The sequence below is a fragment of the Grammomys surdaster genome, unplaced genomic scaffold (genome assembly GCF_004785775.1).
Source record: "Grammomys surdaster isolate TR1022 unplaced genomic scaffold, NIH_TR_1.0 125671, whole genome shotgun sequence".
Lineage (NCBI taxonomy): Eukaryota > Metazoa > Chordata > Mammalia > Rodentia > Muridae > Grammomys > Grammomys surdaster.
The window spans coordinates 358,104-379,216 of NW_021620508.1; the positions used below are offsets into that span (position 1 = coordinate 358,104).

Consider the following 21,113-nt stretch of genomic DNA (forward strand, 5'->3'; position numbering starts at 1 on the left):
GTGGTAGCTCATGCCTAGAAATCCCCCAGTGAGGGGCTGGGGGCGTGGCTCAGTGGTAGAGCCCCTGCCTAGAATCCCCCAGTGAGGGGCTGGGGGCGTGGCTCAGTGGTAGAGCCCCTGCCTAGAATCCTCCAGTGAGGGGCTGGGGGCGTGGCTCAGTGGTAGAGTCCCTGCCTAGAATCCCCCAGTGAGGGGCTGGGGGCGTGGCTCAGTGGTAGATCCCTGCCTAGAATCCCCCAGTGAGGGGCTGGGGGCGTGGCTCAGTGGTAGAGCCCCTGCCTAGAATCCTCCAGTGAGGGGCTGGGGTTGTGGCTCGGTGACAGAGCCCCTGCCTAGAATCCTCCAGTGAGGGGCTGGGGGCGTGGCTCTGTTGACAGAACGCTTAGCTCACATGAAGCTCTAGATTCAATTCCCAACTGCATAAAAGAAACAAATGTAGTGGCACATACCTGAAATCTCAGCACTTAAGACACGAAGGCAGGAGGATCATAAATTCAAGGTTATCTTGGCTCTATAGCAAGTTTGAGGCCTGCCTGGGTTATGTGAGATCCTGCTTACTATTAGGACTTCCCAGCCAGGAGCAACGGGCGAGGCCCTGAACAAGTCCTGAGAGATCTGAGATCCAGAGGGACTACCTCATCATTCTGCCCCACTGTTTGGCATTCTTTAGCATAGCCCAGCTTGCTTTGGAGATGCTTCCAAGATAGTGAGACTTGTTTGTTGGGCAACTAGTGGCTTGAATACAGACAGGGCCACCCATACTCTGAACATCTAGACATCTGGACAGCAGTAGCTAAGCATCACACCAATGGCTGCTCTAAGGGTATTCTTTGGGAGGATTCTGAAAAGCTTGGTGCCTGGGGGCCTACAGGCCACAGTTACATAGCTTTAAACAGCATATGTGCCTCACAGCTGCAAGAGGGAGCAGGAGAGGATTCATTCAGGGACATTGTGAAAAGGCTTTGTGAAAACCAGCCTTGTAACTGGCCCAGGGTGCTGCAAGTTGGTCACTTCAGCTATTCAGGGGTTAAGGTGGGATGGTCACAAGTTCAAGGCTAGCCTGTGCAAATTAAGACGACTGTGACTCAAAAACAAAAGTTTAAAAAGGAAGATAGGTTAGGGTAGTGCTCTTGCCTAGCCCGTGCAGGACCTACCTCTTGTTTGATCTCTGGTGCTTGCAAAGGGAAAGAAAAGTAATCATTCTTTGCTTGCCTCTCCATTCTACCCAAAGACCCTCCCAAGGCAGTAACCACGGTGATTCAAAGCTTCACACCAATCCGGGAAGGAGACAGTGTGACTCTGGTCTGTAGGTACAACTCCAGCAAACCAGATGTCACCTACTACAAATGGAGCCCTCAAGGTTCCGGGAGTGAGCTCACACCCGGAGTGCTGAAGATTCAGAAAGTGACGTGGAATTCCATGCCCGTCAGCTGTGCCGCCTGTAACCCCAAGTGTTCGTGGGCCCCTCCTGTCAGCCTGAATGTCCACTGTGAGTGACAGGGGTGTCCAGGAGGGGTTCACATTGAGATATATGGATGGGAGAGTGAGGGGATGGGGGACCCGGACCACAGGCCACAAGAGAGGGTTGAGGGAGGACACATAGGGCTCAAGACCAAGGAGATGGCAAGTCCTAATCAAGGGCACAGGAAGCTTTGGGAACATCAAGAAGGGAAGAAAGCTAAAACATCACCTGAGGCTGTGGTCCCGCAGACGCCCCTAGAGCCGTGAAGGTACTGAAGATGAGCCCCGCATCAGAGATCCGCGCTGGGCAGAGTGTCCTCCTCCGGTGCGGCTTCTCAGGGAGCAACCCTGAAGAGGTCCGCTTCTTCTGGAAGAAGAATGGGAGTCTTGTGCAGGAAGGGAGAGACCTGAGCTTCAGCTCCATCTCTCCAGAAGATTCTGGAGACTATAACTGCACGGTCAGCAACTCCGTCGGAGAGACCGCGTCACCGGCCTGGAGCCTCCGAGTGCTGTGTGAGTGCTGGAGTCGGGGCTAAATATGAAAATGATGAGGTGACCCTGCCCCGGCCTGACTCGGATTCTCCTTTACAGATGCTCCTCGGAGGCTGCGTGTGTCCATCAGCCCCGGGGACAGAGTGATGGAGGGGAAAAAGGTCACCTTGTCCTGTGAGAGTGATGCTGATCCGCCCATCTTTAAATACATCTGGTTTGATGCCAGTGGCCAAGACCTCCACTTTTCGGGCCAGAAACTGAGACTGGAACCCCTGAGGGTCCAACACACGGGCTCCTACCGCTGCCAAGGGACCAACGAACTAGGCATAGGAGAGTCACCACCCAGCACCCTCACTGTCTACTGTAAGTCCCCCCTGCCATCTTCCCTTGGATCCCTCCCCTGTCCTAGGACCTGCAGTCCCTTCCCTCTTCCTTCTCCTGTGTCCAGCACACCCTGTGACCAGTAGTTTCTGAGTGGAAAGTCCCCCTGTCACCCGGTCCTTCCTCTTTTCCTCTACATGGCAATCTCACCCTTGATAGATAAGATCCTTAGTTCTTTTCTTTTTAATGTTTTTGTTTTGGTTTGGTTTTTTTTTTCTTTTTTCTTTTTTTCTTCTTTTTTTCGAGACAGAGTTTCTCTTATAGCCCGGGCTGTCCTGGAGCTCACTCTGTAGACCAGGCTGGCCTCGAACTCAGAAATCCGCCTGCCTCTGCCTCCCAAGTGCTGGGATTCAAGGCGTGCGCCACCACCGCCCGGCTTGTTTTTGATTTTCAAGGCAGGGTCTCTCTGTGCAGTCCTGGCTGTCCCAGAACTTGCTCTATAGTGCAGGCTGGCCTCAAACTCACAGAGATCCATCCACCTGCCTCTGCCTCCTGAGTGTTGGGATTATAGGAGTCATCGTGCCTAGTTTGTGCCCTGCCTCTTTCAAATGACCCGTCCCATCTCCCTAGCACCCTCTTCGAGGTAGAGACACACAGAAACCCTTGCTGTGGGCACACCTGCCAGGACAAGCAAGGGACCAAGCTTGTGTGGAGCTGGGTCCACCTGGGCGCACTTTAAGTTTTGACTGTCTGATCCAACTGTTCTCAGGGTTGCATGGCAGCAACCACTGTGAGGGTCACAGGCTTTCTATGAGAGCTGACTGTGGCGTAGCTCTTGCTAGGAGCAAAAGTTTGTCTCTTCTCTCCTATCAGGGGTGGGGAGACAGGGACAACTTCTCCATCCCCTTCTATACCACTCTCCCATATGTGGAGGAGATCTGCAGGCAAAAAGGACCGAGCTTCGTGAAGGGAGAAGGACAGTATCCTCTCAGTCGTCTTCACAAGTCAGAGTGAGCCTGTTTGTTTGGCTTTCTTCACCAGACAGTCCAGAGACCATCGGCAAGCGGGTTGCCTTGGGACTAGGGTTCTGCCTGGCTATCTGCATCCTGGCCATCTGGGGGATGAAATTCCAAAAAAAGTAAGCCCCATCCACTGCCCCCTCCTCTTCCCACCCCCTCCCCACAGCCCACAGCTCACACCCTTCCGGGATCATATCCACCCGCCCTCACAAACCCCTTCATCCTTAGATGGAAGCATAGCCAGAGCCAGCAGGGGCTTCAGGAAAATTCCAGTAGCCAGAGCTTTTTTGTGAGGAACAAAAAGGTAAGACGAGAGGAACATGAGACCCAGGGTAGCCCTTGAAGGTGACAGATGAGAAAAGGGCTGGAGGACTCATGGGCCTCTGTAGTCTCCCTGTAGGAGAAGATACTGTTGGATAAAAAAGCCTCCAGGGAATTGTTGGGGTCAAAGGCATGGAGTCAGGGAAGAGAGACACAGCTTCCACTTTGCATCTTCCAGACTAGAAGGACCCCTCTCTCAGAAGGCCCCCAACCCCAGGGATGCTACAATCCGGCCATGGATGACACCGTTAGTTACGCCATCTTGCACTTTCCAGAGAGCGAAACGCACAGCGCTGGATATGGAGGAGGGTACTGGAGTTTGGTAGCTGTAACTCCCAAGGGGCGTGGGAGGAAAACCGTGTGTCCCAGCCTGCCCTCTTTGTGCCAGGCCTGTGCCAGCCTCCACAGTACAGTCATTCCCTCATTCTTGCGTCATGACAAGGTAACAGGCCTCAGAAGGGACCTGTGTCTTTAGTTCAGAAGCCGGTGTCCGGAGCCAGGCTGCATCGCAGGTTGACTGTGTTGTGATACATCCACACAGCCAGTTTCATTAGCTACTACTGTGGTGCTGTGTTCCCCTAAGGGGCAGGGGCTGAGGTGCTGCTGGGGGAAGCTCTTGTGTAGCTCTCTTCATTCTCTCAGAGACGCAGGGACCGCAGCAACACAGGATCCTCCTCCAAACAACGACACAGTCACTTACTCCGTGCTACAGAAGAAGCATATGGTAAGAGGGCAGAGCTACAGAAAGCGGGGGGGGGGGGGGAAGGGGGGCTGGGGTCTCAATTGAGAGCCGGTCATGGGACACACATGGCAGACAATGAAGTTGGGAACGGTGGCAGTCTTAAGTCTATTTTCCATTGCTATAATTGAATACCCAAGCCTTAGTGGTTTATCATGGAAAGAGGTTTATTTTGGCTCATGGTTGGTTCTGGGAATCTAAGACCAGGGAGCTGTATCTGGTGATGGCAGAGCCCTGAAGTGACACAAACCATTCACAGCTAGGGCATATGTCACAGAGAACCTGACTTCCTAAAACAATCTCTGCCTTGATTACCTATTAATCCGTCAACATAGTCACCTCCCGCAGACCCCACAGTTTGTGCATTTCCAACACAAGAAACACAGGGGACACACTCAGACCCCACAGTTGCCCAGGCAGAGGGCAAAAGTAGGAGCCAGGACAGGTACCTGGGTATCTAAGAGGCACAGCATAGCCATTTGTAGACAAGATGTCCCCGTTTGGACACTGGGGACCCAGTGGGAGAAGGCTTGAAAGAGAATGAATGGAGGGAAGCTGGTCACCTCACCTTCACGTGTTTTGCAGGGTGATTATGAGAATGTAAGTCCAAGCTGCCCCGAGGATGACAGCATCCATTACTCGGAGCTGGTTCAGTTTGGGGCTGGTAAGCGGCCCCAGGCAAAGGAAGACGTAGAATATGTAACCCTCAAGCACTGAGGTGGGTAGTAGCTGCACTGGCAGGGTCTGGAGCCTAAAGAAGACTACAGCTTCTTCAGCTGCTGCGGCTCAGCTGCTAAGGTACAGGCAGCTCCCTGGACACACATGCAGGCACGCATGCCCGCATGGTCAGCTAAAAACTTGTCTGGTCAGACCTAGCCGGCCTTCTCTGCACTGGTGGTCCTCCCCCGTCACTGTACAGTGTCTGCTTCTCCAGCCTCGGGCACCTGCCACCATCCTCGCCACTCGGAGCCTCACTTCATCTGAATGTGTTCCTGCTGTGATCCCCTGGGACCATCACTAACGTCTCTTCTTCTCTGACCCCTTGATACTCTACCCCACTCACTAATCTTACCACCCACTTTCTGGCCCTGGAGAGAAATCTCCAGGCAGGGCAGAAATAAAGAAGCAAGAGGCACCGTCCCCAGCTGGCTTTTCTCCTACAAAGATGTCTATGAGTGAGTCTGACCTTAAGTGGAGGTGGTGCCTTCCCTCAGGGGTCCTGGATGCTGAGCAGATAGAACGGCATGGAGATATATATATATATTTCAATAAATGCTTCATATTAAAAATGGCACAGCTGTCATACGAACTCTTTTGTGTTGGTGATTGGTGTTGATTGTACTGGAATCCTGGAGACAGGGATGGCCTCTTGGAGCCTGGAGGGAGGGGAAGAGGCTCACGGTATTCTCATGACCAAATCAGTCCATAGGGGGCGCCATTGTCTTGCAGCGTTGGTATTCAACTTAGGGCTTCATGCATGCCAGGTGTGATGGTTTGAATATGCTTGGCCTAGGGAGTGGCAATATCAGGACTTGTGGCCTTGTTGGACTAGGTGTGCCATTGTGGGTGTGGGCTTTAGCCAGTCCTGAGGCTGCTAGAGCCTCAGATGAAGAAGAGGTAGAACTCTCAGCTCCTCCTGCACCATGCCTGCCTGGATGCTGCCATGCTCCTGCCTTGATGATAATGGACTGAACCTCAGAACCTGTAAGCCAGCCCCAATGAAATGCTGTCCTTGTAAGAGTTGCCTTGGTCATGGTGTCTGTTCACAGCAGTAAAACCCTGACTAAGACACTGAGGAAGTGCTCTAGAGTCACTTCCTTCCTTAAAGTAGGCAGGGGCTCTACCACTGAGCCACACCCCCAGCCCCTCACTGGGGGATTCTAGGCAGGGGCTCTACCACTGAGCCACGCCCCTAGCCCCTCACTGGGGGATTCTAGGCAGGGGCTCTACCACTGAGCCACGCCCCCAGCCCCTCACTGGGGGATTCTAGTTCTATAACTGAATCATACTTCTGGCCTCCTATTTATTGTGAAATAGAATCTTTTTTTCTTCTTCTTCTTTCTTCTTTTGGTTTTTGAGACACGGTTTCTCTGTGTAGCCCTGGCTGTCCTGAAACTCACTCTGTAGACCAGGCTGGTCTCAAACTCAGAAATCTGCCTGTCTCTGCCTCCCAAGTGCTGGGATTAAAGGCGTGCACCACCACCACCGCCCACCCGGTGTGAAATAGAATCTTAACTCACTCTGTAGCTCTGGAACTTAGAATCCTCCTGCCAGCCAGGGCTACACAGAGAAACCCTGTCTTGAAAAACCAAAAAAAAAAAAAAAAAAAAAAAAATCCTCCTGCCTGAGCCTCCCAAATAGCTGTATGACATGCCTGCACCACCAGGAGCTGTTCGTTTTGTTTCTGGGAAAGCATATTGGCTTTGCAGCCGGGCTGAGTATTAGTGCACATCTTGATTCTTCTGTTTACCCAGCTGAGTGATCTTGGGCAGAGTTTTCCAACATGACTGAGCCTCAGTTTCTCCAAGATGGAGATATTGTTATTCTGTACTATATAATGTGGTTCATGGGAGTAACGTTTAGTCTTCTCTTCTGTGGGCTAACACTGAGAAGCCAAGCACAGAAGGCAAAACTCCTAAAACCTCAACCCCAAGTTCCCATCATTAGAAGGGGATGTTAATTTCCTCTTTGTCTCCAAATTGATCTCAGGTGAGCACCCATAACTTCTCTGGAGGCCAGTGGGACTTTAAATGCTTTTTAAATAAAGGTCTAATAAGAAGGCTCTGTGGTCAAAGGTGTCTGCCTCCAAACCCAACAACCTGAGTTTGATCCCCAGGACCCACATGGTAGAAGGACAGAACTGACTCCCCCCTAAATGGTGTCTGCAGACTTTGGCATGTACACACACACATATACACACACAAATGTAAAATAAATATTTTCGGGGCTGGAGAGGTGTCTCAGTAGTTAAGAATGTTCAATGCTTTCAGAGTAATTTCTCGATACCCTCATTTTTTTTTTAAACATTTATTTTTACGCTTAAAAAAAAAAAAAACTAACCCCACTGTTTAAATGAGAAGGTTTTAGGGGCTTCTGTACTCACAATGAAGTTAAACAATATTCAACTACTCATTAATTATTTATTTATGTTTATGACAAGCATTTGGTGAATATCTATTCACATCTGGGGGCTGGAAATTTGGCTTGATGTGCAGAGCGTTTGCCTCGCAGGCATGAGTCCGAGGATTCTACGTTCCACACTAGATAAAACAGGCCTGGTATCACTGCCAATAATCCTAGCATGGGGAAGGTAGAGGTCCTTCCTAGCATAGGAAGTTCAAGGCCATCTGTGGGACTGTGAAAGGCTAACTTGGTTCCTGGTTGGGCACAGGCCTTGAACCTCGGACCCTAATGGGACAACGGCAGGTGTTCGGTCATGCCCCTGGATTCCAGGCTCCTCACACATGGCAAAGATCTCCATTGACCCATGCCTTTCAGTCACATAGGGCAATACAGCCCCTCCCAAAGAGAGGTTTGTGTCCCTCCACAGGTAGAGGGTGTGACTGCAGGCCTCAAGAGAGCTCCATATTAATGAGATACCTAAAGGCCAGAGGGGCGTAGCCAATTAAGTATTCTTTCCCAGATCCTCCTCCTTACACTTTGGTATTTAACCAAAGGCCCACCCAGGGGGTGTGGGGGTACAGCAAGATTCATCTACCATCCGCCATGAAAATAAAGCTTATAAAACCATGGATTTCCTCTTGTCTTTGGGGCCCGCCGTGGGGAACCGTGGAGAAGATCTCAACTATCGAGCTGTGGTCTAATCTCCCGTGGAGAGCTTCTTTGTGTTCCCACCTCGCCCGCCTCTTCAAGTAAGCTAGTCGAGCAGCCAGCGATCCAGCCAAACGACTACAGTAACCAAAGAGTCTCTTTCCAATGGGGTGCTGTCAGGGCCTCTTTCTCTCCTGCCCTCCCCCCCATTGAGTCTGGGAGCCCGAGAAAAAGGCCCTACCCCCTCTGGACTTCAGACTGAGTGAGAACTTCCCTCACTGCCTGGGCGCCTGAGACTTCCTCTCAAGACACAAAACAACAACAATAATAAAATAAACCCCCCACCGGGCAGAATTATAAAGCACAGAGCCAGTGGTGTGAAGCTTTTCAAACAACCCTGGAGTCTCAAAGACCTCTGGAGGGCAAGGTCTTCTCTGGGGAGCAGAAGGTATCCCTGAGGCTGACAAGGTCTGAATTAGGCTTCCTGGCAACTACCAAGTACCTTCTTATCCTGTTCCCAAACCCGGCTGCTGATATAAAGCTACTTCATGACCCATTGACCACGAGATGTGGCTGTGGCTGTCAACAGCTTTGCTGAGGCGTGAAGAGCAGGTGGCCAGGAAGTCCAGAGGCCCGGGCTCCAGAACACAAGCAGTCTTTTACCCTAGATTAAGTCATTATCTCAGGACCAGAACACCTAGGAGGCATCATGAGCACATCAGATCTCAGCACTTATAAAGTCAGTCTTTTAGCAAGGGTAGCAGATATGGGGTCATATAGTCAGAGGGACAGCGAAGGACCGCAAAGCCAACTTGCATAGGGAAGATTGTGGACCCTCAATGAAAATGTCACTGTGTAGAATTAGACCGGAATTGACAGTGTGTATATGTAGGCGAAATAGAAATTTCAAACTAAACCAACCAAACAACTGTGGGCTGGGGATGGAAACCAGGGCCTTGTGTAAGCTAGGCAAATGCTCTACCACTGAGCTGTGCATACCCCCAACCCCTCACTCACAGAGTCTAGACAGGTGGTGCACCTCCAAGCCACGCCCCCAGCCCCTTCATTGGTACTTATTTTGAGACAGTGACATTAAGCTCTCTAGGCTGAACTTGAACTCATTCTGTAGCTCAGGTTAGCCTTGAACTTGTGATCCTCCTACATCAACTTTCAGAGTAGCTGGAATTACAGATTGTACCACCCGGCTTAGGCCACTAAGAGATTCTTTTGCTGCTCATATATGAATGACAACAGGTATCTACTTTGAGTGACTGAAATCTCCAGAATGATTTGTTGTGGTGGTGGTGGTTGTTGTTGTCACCTAGACATGAGTCAATAAAGCAGGAACTCATCCTGCCTGTGAACTCATCCAGCAGTGGGCAGACTCAGCTCCCAGTGGGTTTGGACAGGCAGGGGATGCATCAGGAGGGTACAATGCTGCACCCCACGAACCTTGCTTCTTTAAGGTCAGTCTGTCAAGTCAGTCATACCCCCATCCTTGCTCTCGCTTCTGCGTCCACCCTCACCTCCTGCAGATCGGCATAGGATGCCCCATCAGCTGCTCATTCAGGCTGCGAGCATCTCCAGCTAATGGCCACCCCGCCCTTCTCTCCCTTCCAGCTCACTGCCCATCATCCAACAGCCTGGCGAGGGGACTCTTGAGTCTCAGAAGCATCCAGCAGCACTAAAGGTGAGTCTTGTTTTCAACAGCTTCTCTCTTTTCTGGGTTTCTGTGTCCAAGATGTTCCCTGAGGTATAATATACTGATGGGAACTGGCCCAGCCTACCTTTGGGGCTGTCTGTTCCCTTAACACCTCAGTTACCTGCCTCCCCTTGCCTTATGTAGCTATTATCCAACACTGATCTCTCTCTCTCTCTCTCTCTCTCTCTCTCTCTCTCTCTCTCTCTCTCTCTCTCTCTCTCAGTGCCTCACTATGTAATGTATGTAGCCCTAGCTGGCCTGGAACTTGCTCTGTTGACCAGGCTGGCCTCAAACTCACAGAGATCTTGTTTCTGTCTTCCGAGTACCACCACTCTGGGCTTTCTCTCTTACAAATAAATATGTGTATGTGTGTGCAGAGGCCAGAAATGTTACACTGGAATTAAAGATGACTGTGAGTAACTGACGTGGGTGCTAGGATTAGAACTCAGGTCTCCTGGAAGAACAGCAAGCACTCTCTAACTGCCGAGCCATCCCTCGAGGAAGCCCATGATTTCTCTGGTGAAGGTTCTTTCTTTTTGAGGAGGTTCAGAGACTCTGGTCACAGAATAAGAGACAAGGAGTGAACTTGGGGTCTCCGTCACCCGTACAGGCTGGTTCTGACTTCCCTCTGCTCCTCTTTCCCCAGAGTCTCAGGGATCAGAAATCGTCGCCTTGGCTCCGGAACCTTCCTTCTCTTCCGGCTGTGGAACCGTCCTTCTCTTCCTGTTACACCCAGTCGTTATCTTCATCCTAAGTGGCGGAGCAGCTGGGGACTGAACGCTGGGACTCCTCGATTCTGATCCGAGTTCTATTGCTCTCCGGTAGCCATTTCCTTCTGTGAGCCTCAGTGGTTCTAGGGCTGGCTTCTGATGCTCTGGACAGGAGGGAAGCCAGTGTGACATTCTTTTCTCTGCAGATGAGCTGGCGAGGAACAGTGGCGACCAGCACCCTCTCGGCCCCATGGACCTGCCCCCACAGCTCTCCTTCGCCCTCTATGTGTCTGCCTTTGCGCTGGGCTTTCCGTTGAACTTGTTAGCCATCCGAGGCGCGGTGTCCCACGCAAAACTGCGACTCACCCCCAGCTTGGTCTACACTCTCCATCTGGGCTGCTCTGACCTCCTACTGGCCATCACCCTGCCCCTGAAGGCTGTGGAGGCCCTGGCTTCTGGGGCCTGGCCCCTGCCGCTGCCCTTCTGCCCAGTCTTCGCCTTGGCCCACTTTGCTCCCCTCTACGCGGGCGGAGGCTTCCTGGCTGCTCTCAGCGCGGGCCGTTACCTGGGGGCTGCCTTCCCCTTCGGGTACCAAGCCATCCGGAGACCCCGCTATTCCTGGGGTGTGTGTGTGGCTATATGGGCCCTTGTCCTCTGCCACCTGGGGCTGGCCCTTGGCTTGGAGGCTCCTGGAGGTTGGCTGGACAACACCACCAGTTCCCTGGGCATCAACATACCCGTGAATGGCTCCCCAGTCTGCCTGGAAGCCTGGGATCCTGATTCTGCCGGCCCCGCCCGCCTCAGTTTCTCCATTCTGCTCTTCTTTCTGCCCTTGGTCATCACCGCCTTCTGCTATGTGGGCTGCCTCCGGGCCCTGGCGCACTCGGGCCTGAGCCACAAACGGAAGCTCAGAGCAGCTTGGGTGGCCGGAGGAGCCCTCCTCACACTCCTGCTCTGCCTGGGGCCCTATAATGCCTCCAACGTGGCTAGTTTCATAAAGCCGGACCTAGGCGGCTCCTGGAGAAAGTTGGGGCTCATCACAGGGGCCTGGAGTGTGGTACTCAACCCACTAGTAACTGGCTACTTGGGAACAGGTCCTGGACGGGGGACAATATGTGTGACGAGGACTCAAAGAGGAACAATTCAGAAGTAGCAGCCGCCTCTAGGGGCAAGGGACGCTGAGTGGAAATGGATGACTCTGACTCTGCCAGGCCCCCAAGAGGGCTAATCCACCACAACTCAGGAGGCCTGGCCCAACGCAGAAGCCACTCGTGGGAAAGGCTACACCCAGAGAGGACAGTGTCCTTGTATGAAGAAGTCAGTGGAGGACAAGGGCTGGTACACCTGCCTGACACACCTCAGCTTGCTCCCGACTGCTTCTGGCCTTTTTTTGTCCTAAGTGCCTGCCGTAGGCTGTACGCAGCCCTCTCCTGGGGTGAGGAAAAGCTCGCTACTGATCAGGAGAAATACCACCACCATGACCCAGTTTTGGAGTGTTTCCCTGAGATAATTTCTGAGAGAGGAACATGTTCACGTCTGGAGAGGCAGCATCAGGGCCCTGCCATACCACGCTGAACCCACTAGGGGCAGCACTGAACGTTCAGTTTCAGCGGATGGGAAAGCTGGCTGGAAACGGGAAACGGGGGCTTTGCGGGCCAGAGCTCCATCAAAGGCAACTGCCAACTGCGGAGTGGAGAAGGTACCACTTGGAGTGTCATCCTTCGAGTTGTCTCATTTCATCATCACAAAACCCTAGCACCTCGTGTGTGCGTGTGTGTGTGTGTGTGTGTGTGTGTGTGTGTGTGTGTGTTACTGGAGATAGAATTCAGAGCCTTCAACCTGCTAGGCAATGGTGGCTCTTTATGCCCAGGTACTGTGCCACCACCACACCACACCACACACACACACACACACACACACACACACGTTTTGTTTTAGTAGACAGAGTTTAGGTGTGGTCTTGAAGTTTAGGCGTGGGCTCAAGTGATTCCCCTGCCTCAGCATCCAGAGAACCCGAGACTGTTGGCACAGGACACAGTTCTCCAACTCACACAGCCTGTTGATTTCAGCCAGGTGCCCGCTGTTCAGATGGACAGGTTGTAAACCAGCAGAGGGCGCCAAACACCAACGCCGTCCGTTCTGTTTGCTTGTCCAGGGAGGATCTTTTCCGGATTTGAGCAGACACCACACACTCCTTCAGCTAACTGCTCTGGGGTGCAAGGCAGTACTCTCAGACAAAGGGGTGCCTTCCCCAAAATACAGCATTTAGTAGCTATAGTGATGACCACCTTCATTTTGGGGGCGGCCAGGAAGCTTTCTTGATACCTTGCAGCAAAGGTGAGGTGAAATGTTGTCTTTCCAAGCAGGAGCCCTAAGGCTTAGCGGACATTTAGAAAAACTACTGGTGTCAGCTATATTGGTCACCATTTGGAGAAGGAGGAGAGGCACGCCCCAGCCCGTGAGAGGGAGGGCAGAGAGGAGTGGCCCTGAAGGAACCAGACACGTGGGCATCTCTGAGGAGGTCAGGTGTCAGAATCAAGCTTGTTTTTCTCATGAGAGTAAAACCTCTAGTGATGACCGACAGCAGAATGGCCAGAGCACTTGAACTGGTTCATGCAAATCATCCCTTTGGGCAAGTGGATCTCTGTGAGGTCAAAGCCAGTTTGGTCTGCTTAGTGAGTTCCAGAACAGGCAGGACTACATAGTGAGACCCTGGTTAAGACAGACAGACAGACCAGACAGACAGACAGACAGGAAGAATGAACCTCTTTGAGGCTTTAAATTTCTTTGAATGTAGGGTTTTTGAACAGTAGATCCACAGCACTTAGGAAAAAAGACCAGCACATAGTAGGCGTTCAGCAATCAGCACATAGTAGGTGCTCAGCAAACATTTGCTGAATGCATAGATACTTTGATCTCTTGACAAAGAAGTTCTGTGTTGCTTATTTGGTAAATATGTAGAGAGACAGCCCATGACATACTGGCTGGGTTGCCTATTTAACATATCAAGGCAGATGCTGGCCAGCTCTCCCAGCATCCCTCAGTACCTGTGGCTTCTCCCAGCACTTCTGCCCCCTACCCTAACTTCCCAGGGCCTGGGCTTCCCTTTCCCTAGCCTGATCCCTATATAACTTAGCCATTTGGCTACACCAGTCTCTTGGCCTCTTGACTGGGTCATCTTCGTCAGGGGCTCCTCTCTTGTTCTCCCTCCTCTCTCTCCTTCCACGGTCCAGTTTAGTCTGTCACCCACCGTCAGCCTGGACTCTCTCTTCCCTCTGTCTGCTTTCTCCCTTATATCTACAATAAAAATCTTCTCCATACTTTAGAGTAGGCAGGTCCATCTTTTATTTCATTTTTGCATTCACCATGAAAGCCAGGAGTAATAAACCTGGCTCCTGGGCAGTGGGGACACCAGAGAATCTTAGTAAAAGTCTGTGCAGCATCACTGGCTGCCCCACAGTGGTTAGAAACCTCTGTCCCACTGTCCTGGGGCACCTGTTGGGATAGGACCACTGCCCCCAGTTACCTGGCCTTCCTCCCACTCAAGGGATGGAGAAACTACTTCCTTCCTGGAGCCCATGAGGCCAGAGTGGTTCACTCCGGCTTCCTCCGCTGGGTAGAGCCGCCCCACCTCTAACTAGATCTTTTGATATCCAACTCCCCCAGGAGACAGAGCCGCCTTTTAGCATCTATGTCTTTATATTATTTAGTCTCTCACTAGATGCAAGCCCCGAAGCAATAAAAACTGCTTGGCTCACAGCAGCACCTTTAACAACGTTGGAAAATTCATCCGTGCTAAGTATACAAGCCAAGCTTTAAAAATAAACTTGCAGGTATGTAGTCCATTTTCACAGCCCCAGAAAGATCCCTTCGGTTCCTCACACTGTATCTCTTTCTCTCTATCTCCCGCCTCTCAGCCTTGCTCCCAACCACGAATCTACTTTCTGTTGTAAAATATTTGCCTCTTCTGGACGTTTCATGCAAAGGAAACCGTGTGAGACAGAGCCTGCAATGTCTAGCTCACTTCACTTAGCATACGTTTTAGGCTTGAGCCATGCGGTATGCGTGAGTAGTTCACCCTGACTATGCCATTATCCCAATGCATCTGGCTGTGGAGGGGTCATTTCCACTTGTGATCCGAGGTCACTGGGGCTGGGATGAGGAGGTTGTGTGAGCCGGTGTTTCAGAATGTACACGTGTTCGAGTCTCTTCAATAAATATTCATAGTGGAATTATTGGTATTGTGTGAATGTATGTTCAACTTTTTTTTTGGGGGGGGGGTTCGAGACAGGGTTTCTCTGTGTAGCTCTGGCTGTCCTGGAACTCACTCTGTAGACCAGGCTGGCCTCGAACTCAGAAATCCGCCTGCCTCTGCCTCCCAAGTGCTGGGATTAAAGGCGTGCGCCACCACCGCCCGGTGTACGTTCAACTTTTTAAAGACACCACCATATTGATTTCCAAAGTGACTACCCCATCGTGTGTGTTCTCCTCAGCCATCAACAAACACTGTGGTATCCCTCCATCTTTGCCAGAATGTGCAGCTCTCTGGTGTTGTGCTGATAGCCGTTCTAGTGCGCCAGTGTTGGTTTCGTGCTCTCTCCCATAAGTATGTGAGCAAAAAATGATAAACAGAGCCGGGCGGTGGTGGCGCACGCCTTTAATCCCAGCACTTGGGAGGCAGAGGCAGGCGGATTTCTGAGTTCGAGGCCAGCCTGGTCTACAGAGTGAGTTCCAGGACAGCCAGGGCTACACAGAGAAACCCTGTCTCAAAAAAAAAAAAAAAAGATAAACAGAGCCAGATGTGGAACTTGTACCCTCACCCCACCCCCATGATGCCTAAGAAAGAAGAGGACCTGGAGAGTCACTTCTCTGTCATGAGCAAAAATGATGGCGGACATAAAACAGTGGCACCCTGACGGCCTGTTGTGGATTATGCCCCCACCGAAAGATAACTGCTGTCACCATTGTCTGCACCTCTACCATCACCTTCACTACCGTCATCCCAGACGATGGGACAGACTCTATTCTATGTACTTAGCATGTTTTATTTTATTTGAGACAGGCCTTCATTTAGCCCAGGCTAGCCTCAAACTGTGTGTAGCTAGGAACTGATGATGACCCTGAGCTCCCGATCTTCCTCCTAACTTCTGGATTACAGGTATGCACCACCACACCTGCTCTATGTGCTGGGGGACTGGAGCTCAGGCCTTCAGGCAGGATCGGCAAGCGCTCTACCCACTGAGCTAACAGCCCAGTCTAAGTGTTCTTTCCACTGGGCTACATCCCGGCCAACATGCTTTAATCTATGAAATGGACTTCTATCGGTACCTCTGTTTTATAGAGTGGGAGACACAGGGTTGAACTCATTCCTTCCCAGATCACAGAGTTAGCAGGAAACGGAGTTGGCTGTAGAGACCAGCCCTCCATTTGTGCCTCCCACTCCCCACTCAGACGGGAACTAGATATGCATGGTTCTAAAGAGGCACGCGGAGATTCAAGTGAAGGAGATAAAGGCAAAGCAGGATGAAGGAAGGTCCTCCCCAGGATCGTCTGCGGAGACACACACATCCTTGGAATTTGTCCTTTCTTTTTGCATATGGACACAGCCCTGACAGCTAGCTCAAAGCATCTTTTGTGCAGCTCTGCGGCCAGTGACGTCATAGGCATCATTAAGACTTTATCCTTTCTGCTGGACAGATAGCTCACTGCCCTGGTGCTGTAGAAGCCAGCAGGGTGCTGGGCGGCAGAGTGCCAGTTCTCCAATACACGCGGTGAGTGTGGGGCTGAGGCTTACACACAGAGGTGTCACCTAGGTGATGTTTGCACTGGATGAGGGACAGGAAATCAAAGAGGTAGGAAGGACCACCTTGCTGGGGATTGCATGTGGGGACATGGTGGTGGGGTGTAGACAATGTTGACAACAGTCTTGCCTGATGGGTAAGAGTCTTCCGGTGAGGGAACCGGAAGAGTCCCCAACTCCCCAACACTATCCTATTCCTCTCTGTCTCCCTAGCATCTGCGACCATGGGGACAAGCTTCTTTCCTGGCAGTCATTGGCTTTTCTTTTCCGTGTACCTGTTGGTGTTCCTCGTGGGACTCCCCCTCAACGTGATGGCCCTGGTGGTCTTCGTGGGCAAGCTGCGCCGCCGCCCGGTGGCCGTGGACTTACTTTTGCTAAACCTGACCATCTCGGACCTACTCCTGCTCCTCTTCCTGCCGTTTCGCATGGTGGAGGCGGCCTGCGGCATGAGATGGCTTCTGCCCTTCATCCTCTGCCCTCTTTCTGGGTTCCTCTTCTTCACCACCATCTATCTTACCTCCCTCTTCCTGACGGCTGTGAGCATCGAACGTTTTCTGAGTGTGGCCTACCCACTGTGGTACAAAACCCGGCCCCGGCTGGCCCAGGCCGGTCTGGTTAGTGGAGTCTGTTGGTTCCTGGCATCAGCTCACTGTAGTGTGGTTTATGTCACTGAATACTGGGGAAACGCAACCGACAGCCAGGGGACCAATGGAACCTGCTACCTGGAATTCCGGGAGGACCAGCTGGCTGTCCTCCTACCTGTGCGACTGGAGATGGCTGTGGTCCTTTTCATGGTGCCCCTGTGTATCACGAGTTACTGCTACAGTCGCCTGGTGTGGGTTCTGAGCCGGGGAGCCAGCCGGCGCCGGCGCAAGAGGGTGATGGGGCTTCTTGCAGCTACGCTGCTCATCTTCTTCGTCTGCTTCTGCCCCTACAATATGTCCCATGTGGTGGGCTACGTGCGCGGTGAGAGTCCATCCTGGCGGAGCTACGTGCTCCTTCTCAGCACCCTCAACTCCTGTATTGACCCTCTGGTTTTCTACTTTTCGTCCTCCAAGTTCCAAGCCGACTTTCATCAGCTCCTGGGGAGGCTGATCAGAGCTCGCGTGCCTTGGACTCGGGAAGTCAGCTTGGAACTGAAGGTAAAGAACGGAGAAAAGCCATCCAAGGAGTGTCCGAGCTAGAGAAAAGAGTGGAGCGGAGGAGGGTGTGGAACCATGGGCCCAGTGCTTTGGCTGGCAGAGAGCTCTCCAGAGGCAGGAAGGCGTAGACAGGTGTGTGTGTGTGTGTGTGTGTGTGTGTGTGTGTGTGTGTGCAGGTCATTCCCTAGCTCAGACAGACTAGAGTGCACTGCGACAGGCTGAAGACATTGCTGTCGCTCAGATTGCCCTGGGCGTGCTCATTCGGGACTTTCCAGGTTGCCCCCCTTCCTATCCTGAATTCCATTCTGAAAAGTTGTGGAGGTGAGGGATTTCTCTAGAAGAAAGAGCCAAGCCTCTGCCTTGGCGAGCCAGCACCAGAGCCTCCCTGGGTGGAAAAGGGAGGGGATTGCCCCAGGGCCAGAGCTGATCCAGGGACTTGGGGTGGGGGAGGGGTGCGAGCCGCTGACTCCTCCTAGCTCCTCAGAATTGCAGAGTGGGGGTGGAGTGTTGGAGGGCGAGGGACAGCCTGCCCTTGTGAGAGTTTCCCAGACAGTTCCTACTCTTCTGTAAACTCACGTCTTCTGGGATACTTATGAACAATGGCAGACAATGAGAAAAATTATCCAAATAAATTCAGTACCTAGGAAAAAGAAAATAGTATTTTTTTTACTCCTTGTTTTTTCTGGGTAGGGTATGTGGTGGATGGGAAGGACCACTCACAATCTGAAGGAACGGAATGGAACAAATGCCCAGGTGCCTGCAAAGGATGGGGCTGGAGGGATAAAACTATTATAGTTTTACCTTTTTAAAAAAAATTTAGGGCTGGGGACGTAGCTCATTTGGTGACTGAAAATGGGCTTCTATGGATGAAAAAAGGAAAAGGTGTATTCCAAACTGCCAAGACTGTCTCCCTGGAAAGCAAGGAGATGGGGCAGGGAAAAGGTTCTCAGGGTTAAATGGGACCTGGAGAAAGAGACTGTGGGGGAGCTCATGCCCCAGCCCAGCTCCTCAGCCAAGAGCGAACCTAACACAGGGCATGAAGCAGGGGCGAAGATGCAGATGTGTGCTCTCCAGTGCCTAACAGGATGATTTACAAGGCTGGAGAGCTGGGCTTTGGGGCTTCCACTCCCAGGCGCCTCTACCCTTTCTGCAAAGTGTCTGCTGGAGCAGCTCTCTGCCTAGACCTCAGTCGTCTTTCCAACTCCTGGCTGTGGTTCCTAACTCTCCCCACGCTGTGACTCTTTAACGCACTTCCTAGTGTTGTGATGACCCCCGACCATAAAATTATTTTGTTGCGACTCCAGACTGTAATGTCGCTACTGTTACGGGTCATAACGTAAGTATCCATGTTTTCCCACGGTTAGGTGACTCCTGTAAAAACAAGGGGTCTCCACCCACAGGTTGAGAACTGCTGCCTGAGAAATCTTCCTCAAAGTCATTGCCAAAGTAAGTCCAGGCAGTAAATAGAGGTAGATACCTGTCAGGATCCTAAATTCAAGGGTAGCCTGGGCTACAGATTAAGACCCTGTCTCCAAATAAAATAAGGGCTGGGAATAGAGCCCCAACATGGATCCCTGACCTAACAAGTACAAGACTCTCAATGTGATCTTCATAATGGCTAAAAAATTAAAATAACTCTTACTTATGTAAGCATTTCTTCTAGGCTCCACCCAACAGTTACCTAACAATGGCCAGGTACAAACCTGGCTTGCTATAAAAGGACTGTTTGGCCTCTCTCTCTCTCTCTCTCTCTCTCTCTCTCTCTCTCTCTCCTTTCTCTCTCCCTCCCACTCTGTCCCCCTCCCTTCTCCCTCCCTGTGTTCCTAGCCAGCTTCTTCCCTTCTCTCTCTCTCTCCTTCTCTGTCGCCTCTCTTTTCTCTGCCTCCACTCCTTTCTCAACCCCACTTCTCGTGCCCCCAAATAAGCGTCATTTTATAGTATACCTGTTGTATGTCTGGTACTCAGGGGGATGCCTCAGCATCCGATAAGGCACCCCCTCCTGCAGCATCACACCGTGTTTCACAAAACACATCAATGATCCCAAGACCCAGATTCATAAACTTGAAGGTTCATGGTCTTGCTGCTGCATGGACTTTCCAGCCATTGGATTGCTAAATCTCTCCATCGGAACATCAGTGATTTGGTAATCTACCCCACTGGTCAGTGTAAACAGCCCCTAGTCCTGAGGGAGAACTGTTGACCAGTCACCCTCTGGTGTCCTTGGGGATGGAGGTATTCACAGTCTTCATGGCTAGCCTTTCTCATTGATGACCTCTTCCCTTGGGTGAGATTTCTCTCTTCTTGAGACAGGGCTCCTCCATTTTTTTTTTCTCAAAAATCCCAGTACTGAGTGATCTGGTCTCTCTTGGGGGCCAGCCCCCAGCCCCTAGTTGCCACATAATGACCTGGTAATCTAACCTGTGCTGCAGGTTCTGTTATTAGTCTATCCTTGGGTCACCTATGAATAAAAATAATAACTTTTATTCTCACTCAGTGGGTACCTCCTCTTCACCATCACCTCCAGACTCCCTACTGGGATGCCTTGTGGACTGGAAGGCTTCCAAATTCACACACTAAATCTGGCCCCAATACCCACTCTAAATGGCTACTTAACGACACTTTTAAAGAAACGTTTACAACTCTTGTCAGTGATCCAGAAAAACGGAAGGTCTTCTATGTACAAGCTTTTCCCTACCTTCACCCCAAACCTCCTTATTCCTCCTGATCCCCAACTCAGGTCCTATCCTTGATCGAGCTGGTTTACTCTCTCCTCTCCTTCTGCTCCCTGCTCCTGTGACTCTAAAAACACTCTCCAGATTCTGTTTCAGACTTCACTCTCTCTGCCGCCTCGCTGCTGCTGGCTGTTTACTCCAACGGGCAGTCTTAAACTTCTACTTTCTGGGAAATTGTTATCTCTGATTTCTTTCCATTCCGGTCTGCATCAGCTCTAAGGCAGCTCTGGTGGGGAAAGGGTTGGGCAGTTACTAGATTCCCTAGGCACACAAGCAGCCAAACCGTTGCTGTGTGCTGTCTTCATATCTTCCTCTCCGCTCTGACTGGCATGGCATGACAGCAGAGGCTCCTGCGGTGGCAGAGAGAGATCACCTCACATACACAGAACGCCCTGCCTGGCAGGCAACATCATGTCCATTTGTCTCTTTGTATATCTGTTTGTTTCCTTGCTGATACATAGCCACACGTCTATAAATAAATGCCATTCCAAAGCCGGGGGCGGTGGTGGCGCACGCCTTTAATCCCAGCACTTGGGAGGCAGAAGCAGGCAGATTTCTGAGTTTGAGGCCAGCCTGGTCTACAGAGTGAGTTCCAGGACAGCCAGAGCTACACAGAGAAATCCTGTCTCGAAAAAAAAAAAAAATGCCATTCCAGTCTAGGATGTAACATGTAGCTTCTACCACCTTTGGTAAGGGTAGAGTAAGAGAGGCAGAGCTACAGTTTCAGCACCATCTTAGTTAAGGGCAATCACATGACTGACTATAGTTTCAGTGCCATTTTAATTGAAGGCAGTCACATGACTATCCACCATCTTTATTATGGGCAGTCACTGCTTCACCACTGTCTTACTTGAGAACATCTTGACTTTAAGAAAAGGTCTCCAGCCGGGCAGTGGTGGCGCA

General features: G+C 51.4%; 3 protein-coding genes across 3 annotated transcripts in view; all 3 read left to right on the forward strand.

Annotated features, from left to right (window-relative positions):
- Positions 1–5,647, forward strand: part of Cd22 (CD22 molecule) — a 15,282-nt gene extending 9,635 nt beyond the window's left edge. Inside the window, exons 7-14 of the mRNA XM_028787592.1 lie at positions 1,232–1,489; positions 1,711–1,974; positions 2,053–2,316; positions 3,316–3,412; positions 3,522–3,597; positions 3,793–3,923; positions 4,257–4,338; positions 4,939–5,647. Of these exons, the coding sequence (XP_028643425.1) occupies positions 1,232–1,489; positions 1,711–1,974; positions 2,053–2,316; positions 3,316–3,412; positions 3,522–3,597; positions 3,793–3,923; positions 4,257–4,338; positions 4,939–5,070 (1,304 nt within the window). The 3' untranslated portion in view covers positions 5,071–5,647. The remainder of the gene's footprint in view (positions 1–1,231; positions 1,490–1,710; positions 1,975–2,052; positions 2,317–3,315; positions 3,413–3,521; positions 3,598–3,792; positions 3,924–4,256; positions 4,339–4,938) is intronic.
- A 5,137-nt stretch (positions 5,648–10,784) lies between these two features.
- On the forward strand, positions 10,785–11,689 carry Ffar1 (free fatty acid receptor 1). The gene has a single exon (XM_028787562.1). It carries the CDS (start codon positions 10,787–10,789, stop codon positions 11,687–11,689), a length of 903 nt encoding a protein of 300 aa, XP_028643395.1. The 5' UTR covers positions 10,785–10,786.
- Positions 11,690–16,560: 4,871 nt separating this feature from the next.
- Positions 16,561–17,520, forward strand: LOC114638960 (free fatty acid receptor 3). Its single transcript, XM_028787563.1, has one exon. The coding sequence runs from the start codon at positions 16,561–16,563 to the stop codon at positions 17,518–17,520; it is 960 nt and encodes a 319-aa protein (XP_028643396.1).
- Positions 17,521–21,113: the final 3,593 nt, after the last annotated feature.

What these genes read in the sequence shown, in the direction of transcription:
- Ffar1 (XM_028787562.1), top strand. Translation starts at nt 10,787, where the DNA reads ATGGACCTGCCCCCACAGCTCTCCTTCGCCCTCTATGTGTCTGCCTTT.
- LOC114638960 (XM_028787563.1), top strand. Translation starts at nt 16,561, where the DNA reads ATGGGGACAAGCTTCTTTCCTGGCAGTCATTGGCTTTTCTTTTCCGTG.